At 44.3% G+C, this 8,701-nt stretch overlaps 1 protein-coding gene across 1 annotated transcript; it reads right to left on the bottom strand.

Moving 5' to 3' along the window:
* Nucleotides 1-4,665: 4,665 nt before the first annotated feature.
* Nucleotides 4,666-8,695, bottom strand: HOXC8 (homeobox C8). Its single transcript, XM_035309018.1, has 2 exons — nt 8,221-8,695; nt 4,666-6,327 (listed from the first exon to the last, which is right to left on the bottom strand). Exons 1-2 carry the CDS (start codon nt 8,654-8,656, stop codon nt 6,035-6,037), a joined length of 729 nt encoding a protein of 242 aa, XP_035164909.1. The 5' UTR covers nt 8,657-8,695; the 3' UTR covers nt 4,666-6,034.
* Nucleotides 8,696-8,701: the final 6 nt, after the last annotated feature.

Below are 8,701 nucleotides of genomic sequence, written 5' to 3'. Positions count from 1 at the left end.
TTTTTTTTTTTTTTTTCTTTTTCTTTTTCTTTTTCTTTTTCTTTTTTAAGATAGACTCGTTTTAATTTGCTGGTTATTATCTACTCGGGTTAATTCTCAGCATTTTAACTAAGGAGATCTGGCCTTCAGCACAGAGTCTCCGTGTTGGTAATTAATAAGAGGGGGTAAATAGGGAAAAAAAAAATCGAGGAAGAGGGGCAGCAGAGATAGAAATGGAGTACGCTGCCTTTAAAATTTAAATGAGTTAAATGATGACGGTATGTTAATTATAAAGGCACGGAATTAAACACGAAGAACAAGACGCTCGAGGAAAGAAAAAAAAAAAAAAAAAAAAAAAAGCACAAAAAATAGCCATTCCCGACAGCCCCGCTGGGGTCCCTGCGGGACCATCCCTGCTCTTTCACCCAAGGGTGTGTCCGCTGGAAAAAACCTTCCCAGGGCGCAGAACTATGGGGTCCCCTCGGCCCCGACCCCAACCCCAGCCCTGGGCCCTGCACACCCTCGGGGCGAGCCCGGAGCTGCTCAAATCCCACCCAAGACTTGAGCCCGAGGCGCGGTATTGACCCCGAAACTCTTGTCTGCTCCCTTCTAAATTTCCTAAACCCACCCAGCGTTATGATTTGCTGGAGGCATATCTCCATACGTGTTTTTAAATCACTTAAAGCCTTCCCTATCCTTTTTTTTCCCTCCTCCAGCCTCCAGCCTTTTGTTTTATCGCGCCATGGTGTCGGGATGCGACGCTTTATAAAAGGCAGAATTATTTGGGGGCCCTTTGATTTTTTTAACTTATTATTATTATTTTTTTTTTTTTCCAGGCGAGGGCTCCGTGTAGAGGCTGGGAAATATTGATCTGGGGGGCGAGCGACATTTTTGAGCCGTGTAGAGGCCTGCTTTGGAGGCACGTCGCGAACCACAAGTTGTGTAAATAGGAGACCGCAAAGCCCAGCCTGCTCAGATGCTCCAAAGCGAGGAGCCGCAGAGCTTTCTGATGCTCTTCTCCTTACCCCAAGACGGACAGAAATACATCCCCCAGCCCCCCCCTTCCAATGCCAAATTTTAGCACCCACGGCCAAACAATCCCATGCTCGGGGAAGTCTAGCACATTTTGTCGCAACAGCTTTTCCTCCCCAATTTCCCTCTGCACCCGCACATTCCCAGAGACAGCACAATTCTGCAGGTATTTCTCCTTTCGGCGCCTTAATTTATTTTTAATTGAGAGGGGGAAAAAAGGGGAGGGGAGGGGGGGGGGGGGTCTCCCTCCCTGCCCCTTTCATTTATTTATTTTTTCTCCCCCTGGCTGGATGCGTGTCTGTCTGCCCAAACAACACAAAGGTTGTAATACAACCGGATGGAAGGGAAATTACTTTATTCACTTTACAAACCACCAATAAATTTTATAACAGGTAGTTAAAAGTTACGAGGGGGGAAACTACGACCACAACAGCTTCCAGAGCACAATGGAGACCCCATTTTCCAGAGAGTAGACAAGATAATAAATTCCATAATGTGAACAGGAAATTTTATCCTTGCAGGCAGAAAGTAACCTGTGCACACATTTCCTCGGCAGCATTTCGGGCGATCACTTCGCTCTTTGCATCAGCCCCGTCTATAAAACCGCCTCCCCTCTCCCTTTCTTGGGTCCTATATTAGCGAGGCTATTTTCGGGGCGGAGGATAAAAGAGTCCGGCATTTAGCGGGGGCCGCCGCGGGGCGCGCGCCGGGAAGTCTGGGAGGCAAAAATAGGACGAGCTGGAAATGGGGCAGAATCGCCTTTTCTTCCCAAGTCTGGCTCGCAAACTTTCCCCCCTCCTCCGCCCCCGCTCCCCGGCGCATTTTCCTCGCCACCCTCCTTCCTCGCCGCAATCCGCGCAAAAAAAAAAAATAAAAAATTTAATGCCCGAGAAATTCGTTGTCTCTAAAATATAATCTGTGCCCATTTTCGAGTATAAAATCTAAACGAATTTTTTCGCCTAATGGATGCATTATCACACAGCGGCTGCTGTGATTAGAATAATAAATTAAGGCAAAATAAGCAATATGCTCAAACTCAGCTTTTCAAGGAATTATATTTTTCACAAATCACAAATGGAGATCCGAAGGAAATTTGATTGGCTAATAAAAAGCGTGGAATAGGACGATATTTCTTACTTCAGGCGGGTAGATGAGTCTAATTTCAGTAATACCGAAGCTATGATCATTTCTGAATAAGCCACTTTGTGGAGAGCGAATCTTCTTTCAAATTACTTTACCCCATAAAATGGTCTCTTCTCTTTTTCTCTTGAAATGATGGAGTGATTACAGAAATAACTGGATGTCATCTGAAGATGCGACTCTGTTGTGTTGACTACAGAACATAAACATTTACCCCAAAACTAACTGCTGCGGCTGTAGTTTCAACAATTTAACTCCAGACCCTTTTGATAGATAAATGTCATTCCGTAGTATTCGTTCATATAAAACTACTTAGATTTGTGGATTTAAATATGATGGATGGAGTGCGGATACAGCTTCTTCTTTTTTATTATTATTATTTTTAAACACTTTGATAAGTTTTCTCTCTCCTTTCCCCCTTGTTGGGAGCAATGTGGGTATTTTCTATGCGAAGGCTTTACCGCGATTTTTTTTTTTTTAAGTAACATAGAAGATTTTTTTTTTCTCACTGAGTTTTTTATCGCTCGAATGAATGAGCACACATACATCCTATGATAGCAAGCGGAGGGAGAAAAAATCCCTTGTTGTAAACGCTGGATAAATATCCCCCAAGAAGAAAGCTCTGTTAGAATAAACCACTCTGTTTTATGACTAATAAAACTGCTTACCTTACGTGCCTGCCCTCGACATGGAAAAGTCTAGAATAAACCTTATTGGTGTTTTTATGCATTTCTTGGGAGATTAACGCCCGTTAACGAGGACATTACAGGCTCTGCGATGGAGGGGAAATATGCCTGTGGTGGTATTTGGTGCAATTCGGAGCCTGCACACACCGGAGCTGCACACACGCATCCCTTTGGCGTTGCACACGCACGCACACGCGTGCACACACGTACAGGGGCTGCGGCGGCTCAGCCCCATCCCCGGGCAGGATCCGACCCCGCTGATGCGGCTTTCGGTGCCTTCCCCCCCCACCCCCCCCGTTCACCCCCCGCCCTATTTGCGCTGGCATTGCAGGGGCGTCCGTGCTGCATGACATGGAAATACGGGGAGAAAAGGGGGGAAAAAGTGGGCGTGGGGGCACCCACCCGAGTCCCGTTTTGCTGTGAGCCGCACAACTTGGCTATTTCTCCTTTTCCAGTCCTCCTGGGCAGAGTCCAGCAATTTCAAGCACTGAGGCATTTAAATCCTTTAAGCTTGGAGGGGTTTGGGTTAAGAATGTCTGAAGCCCACAGACGATCCTCCAGACATAGTTCAGTACATCAGGCTGCATCTGAGGAGTCTTGTGCTTTCTTATCTGCAATATCTGGGTAAACATCCCGTCTACTTCTGCATCCCTGGGCTCTATATGATGTAGTCCATTTATCAACAAGAAGAAAAAAAAAAAAAAAAAAAAAAAGGAAAATACAGACAGACCCGTTTTTACAGATCAATAGACCTCGTTCAACGAAATGAGGTTGGTGCTAAAGGAAATATTTATAAAGTTCACCTTCTACCCGAGAACTACCAGAGAGACCTGAAGGCATCACCTCCAGGTTTTGCCGAAAAAAAAAAAAAAAAAAAAAAAAAAAAAAAAAAAAAAGAATGATAATAATTAAAATTGTATTAATAATGCTAATAGTAGTAGTAATGGTGGTAATAGTAGTAGTAATGTAGTAATAGTAGCAGTAGTAAAATAAAGGATAGGTTAAGCCGGGGATGGTCTCCGTGGGTAAGGAGGTATGGCTTTGAGGGGTGAAAGGGGCTCGGATTTTGCGTCTGGGAAAAGAAAGAAAAAAGTGAATAAACTGCTTGCTCGCTAACTTCATTTTTTGGCGTCTCTCGCCAGCTTTTCCTATAGGGAAATGCGTTGCCACACAGCCCCTGCCTGGTGCCCAAACCTCTAAAGCCCATCTGATTGCACACCTAATGCCTGCCCAACCTCGCCAACGTTCGCCAACGACCGCCTGCGAACACGGAATTGCCCCAGGTCTGGGAGGAAAACTGCGTCCCCTGCCCTGCTGGCACCACCCGGTCATGGGGAGACCGGGCAGGAGCGGGGGGCTTCAATTCCCCACCTCCCAAATGTAATTTCCCAGCTGGGAGAAGCAAAATCCCCTCGCACTCGCTTTACGCCCCCCCAACCCAGACACACACCATTCCCCCCCCCCAAAGCCAGTTTTTCCCACGGCGAAGGAAGACTTAGCACCGCAGTCATTGCAACATCTCGGTTTTTATTCTTCCTTTATTGTATTTATATATTTTTTGCAGTCCTACAGCTTCAGCCAGGCGGCATTCCCGGTGTTATTCCCGATTTTCGCGCAGCAGAGGCAGGAGGACGGATCCTGCTGCGCCCCCGCGGTGCTGCCCGCGCCAGATGCGCCCATTGCCTCGCAAGTTACCGCTGGGGCTGGGGGCTGAAGGGTGCCAGGAGGGGCTGGGGCATGAAATATCCCCCAGAGCCCCCTCCTCGCCCATCACAGCACGTCCCAAATAAAGGCATAGCACAGCAGGCAACGCAGTCATTTTAAAATCTTTTATTATTATTATTATTATTATTTACGTAATGTCTCACGTATACAATACAAATCCACGGTGTCCAGAATTTTTTTTTTTTTTTTTCTGGCTGAAATTGCTACATTCAGAGGTTGAACACGCAGAACTATGCTTTTACATAAAACAAATGACGATTTTTTTTGTTTCGAGCATGTTGCATTAACAGATAAGTCAAGACAAATAGAATAACTATACATTCAGTGCAATTTAGTTCTACACTACTTTATAAGCACAATAAAATAATACAATACTGTGCGTTCTCAACTAGGCAGTTTCAGTTGTTGGGATTTTTTTTTTATTTTTTTTTCAAGAAAATAAGCAGCAACAAACGACAATAAAACCGCATTACAAATACTTTCAAAGCATGACTCCTTCTATAGGTAGTGATAAAGTACAATACAAGGTGGTTTTTTTTATTATTTTTTATTATTATTTTATGCTACTTAGTAGCTTGCATCAGGGCAGAAACACAGCTCTCTCTCTCTTAAATAAATTCTGAGCAAGTAAAATTTAGGATATGTAAGCCCCATGTTGATAATAGATTTGATAATTATTGCAGGTTTTCCCTTTAGGTAGTACATGAAGAATTTCGAGTGCTCACACAGCCAGAGGGTAAACAGCGCCTATAGAAATGAAGGGGAGGGGAGGAGGGGGGGGGATTTTGGCCTATCTTAGGGAAAAAGGCATTTTTTTATATACAGCGAGAGCCCACTGGAAATGGTGCGGGTGTCTGAGGGCGCTCCCAGGTAGGGTCGCCCGTCCTTATCCCGTCCTTATCTCGCAGGGGTTGCAGGAGCGGCCCCTAAGAGGGAGCGGATAAATGGCTTGGGGGAAAGGAGCTCTGCCCAGCCAGCCCCTACCCGAACAAGCTGAAGAAGCTGGAAGCACACTCGCACTTCCCCTGGGGGCAAAACCAAGCGAAAAAGGCAAAGTCAAAGCTGTTCAAATAAATACATCTCCTGCACCCATCGCTGGGTGCAGCGAGGCAGAGGGAGCAGGGGCGAACAGTGACATTTGCTTCCAGGCTTGCTTTGGGCTATTGGGTGGGGGTTGTTTGGCTTTGCTGGATCATTTTTTCCCCTGCTGTTGCAGTCAAGCCAACTATGTATTTACTGAACTAAAAACGCAGCTATTAAAAAAAAAAAAAAAAAAAAAAAAGAAAAGAAAAAAAAAAGAGGGGGGAAAAAAGTAGGGGAAGTTTCTATGACAATAAAAAAGGCTACAACTGTTTGACAGGTAGTTACTGCTGTGTGAGCCTCTCCATTCTATACTCTATAAAAGCAAATGACCGTCGTAAACATCTCGATTTATCATCTGCCATAAAACGAGACTTCAAGGGGCTGAGAAATCAGTCCTTGCTTTCTTCTTTTTCCTCCTCTTCTTTTTCCTCTTCTTCATTCCCTTCTTCTTCCGTTTTCTCCTCGTCCCTGGCCCCCGGCAGCTTATCTTTGTTGTTTTCTTTTTTCCACTTCATCCTCCTGTTCTGGAACCAGATCTTCACTTGTCTCTCGGTCAGTCCCAGGGCGTGAGAGACCTCAATCCGCCGCTTCCGTGTCAAATACGGGTTGAAGAGGAACTCCTTTTCTAACTCCAGGGTCTGGTACCGGCTGTAAGTTTGTCTGCCGCTGCGTCTTCCGGGAGCTGTAGGACACACAAAAAAAATAACTTCGTGGCTCTCCCCCCTCGGAGGCTGCGCTCTTCCCTCCCCTGGCCCCCCTCGCCTGGATTTTCCTAGAGAATCTGCTGCCCCCCCCTCCAAAAAAAAAAGCCCCCCTTCAGCCTTTTTGCATACTGAAGGCACTCCGAGAAAGTCGCTGGGTTATTAGGGTTAATAATCATATCGCTGCTATGGGGGCTGCTAACGTTAGCTGGCTGTCCCTCCCTGGCTCTTTCTGGGGAATATTCAGCTCTGGCTGCTTTTGGATGGGTGTGGGGACCTGGCTGTCAAGCTCATTCACAAAAGAGATGTTTCCAGTTTCCCAAAAGGTGATTCTGTATGGTGAGTCGTGCTGGCCAGCTCAATTAAAAACAAGAAAAAAAAAATATCTGAAGGCTGCATTGTTCACCGTGAAATCCTCCCAGCCTTTCTCCTTCTCCTCCCATTCTCCCTTTCATTTTTTTCCTTTTATTTCCTTATTATTATTATTATTATTTTCCAAAATGTCCACCTCTGTTTTCCTTTTACATTTTTTTTTTTTTCTCAAAATACAGGCTCAGGGTCCTGCTGTTTGATAATATTTACGCCCTGAGAATTAGGATTTTCCAATAATATTCCCTACGCCTGTCCTCTCGGTTATGTATGTCTCTAAAGCACACACATACAGAGATGGATATGTGCCTGTGCAAACACAGAGATTGCATTTAAAACAACTCGAGGTGGACATTTGTAGCAATAGTCAAAAAGAAAGAAAGAGGACGTAGGTATGTGCAGCTGAGCCCCTGCACTTCCTTCTGCAAAGCCCTTTCTTAATGAGAAAAACAATGCATTTGCAAAAAAAAAAAGGAAAAAAAAAAAAGCTTCAGCTTGAAATGATTGCATCCTTGAGACTACCTCTAGGTCAAAGCTTAGATAAATATAATGTTTTCCTCTGCGTCTATCTCCCAGCCTTTCTGGGCCACATCCTCTCTACATTAGCCAGAGCTCCTTCCTATTTCTTTTCTTTCTCTTTTCCTCTTTCTTTTTCAATTTTCTAGGTGTAGGGGGCTAGGGGAGAAACTTTGGTGCTCTGATTGTCCTTAAAATTAACACTAACCTTCACATGTTTTGAATTAACAAGGCTTCTAGACAACCTTGGTCCTTAGGTGGGGGAAACTTGTACTTTGAAGTATTTAGGTTTCTGTGCAATTATCTGGACTTCACATGAGCAAAGTTCCATTCAGCCCAAATTATTTTGAATTTCCCACCCCCTTCTTTAACCCAGGACAGTATAATGTTCTCCTCCACCCCACCCCATAGCTCTGAGCTAAGTTTCCTTTTCTGCTTAAACTTTTATCTTTAGGCTTTAAGAAACAGATGTAAAGTATTAGTAATACTTATACAAGTTCCCACCTTTCAGGCTTCATCTCCAAGCGGTTATGAAAAGCTATATGACATTTTAAAGAGCAGTGTATTATCAACATGCAAATAACCTCGTGGGAGCTGTATCTTATTGCCTATCCTCAAGGCAAGCAATAAAAAACAAGTTTTACTTTATTGTGATTTAAGCCTTTTGCAGGGAATCACCTTGCTGGCTCTCTAGTAACTGCTGTCTTGTTTGCTTTCAAAGGTCTTCCTAAAAAGAAGAAACATTAGCACAAAATGCTCATTCTTTTCATATTTTACATCTACGCCTCTTATATTATATATATATGTATGCATATGTGTGTCTGTGCGAGTGTATATAGATATATACATATGTTTGTGCTTGTATATGCATACATACATATATAGACAGACAGACAGACAGACAGACAGAGGGGAGGGAGAGAGAGAGGGAGAGAAAGAGAGAAAAAATAAAGGAAAACATTTAAGGAGGAGGAAAAAAAGGTCCTAACCGTGAGGTCTCATCCATGGGAACATGAGACTGGGAGACGAATTTTGATTTAAATGCCCTTGTCCCTCGCTAGAGTTACTGTTGGAAGACGATTTACAGTCAGGATATTGTACAACAGTCGTCTCTTGCTGAGCACCATAAAGCGATTGCCTCGGTAGAGCTTCATATCCATAGAATTTAGAAGCGTCTCCGTGACACGCCAAGGCGCATGGGTTTTGCTGGTATCCAGAGTTGGAGATGCTCGAGGTTCCGTGGTGGAAAAACTCTTGGACGTGGTGTGAAGGGTGCTGGAAGGTGGGAGCAGTAGTGCCCGGACCATACACGAGAGCATGGCTCCTGCTAACACTTTGTGGAAATCTGCAGTCGTAGTAAGTTGGCTCCAGCGATTCACCGCCTTTGTACTTGGAAAAGAGAGGATTTACAAAGTAGGAACTCATGACCCTCGCATGCAAAAAAAAAAAAAAAAAAAAAAAAAAAAAAAA

The sequence above is a fragment of the Oxyura jamaicensis genome, chromosome 33, assembly GCF_011077185.1.
Source record: "Oxyura jamaicensis isolate SHBP4307 breed ruddy duck chromosome 33, BPBGC_Ojam_1.0, whole genome shotgun sequence".
Taxonomy (NCBI): Eukaryota; Metazoa; Chordata; class Aves; order Anseriformes; family Anatidae; genus Oxyura; species Oxyura jamaicensis.
The sequence above is the reverse complement of the archived record's forward strand: the minus strand, read 5'-3'. Positions and strand labels throughout refer to the sequence as shown.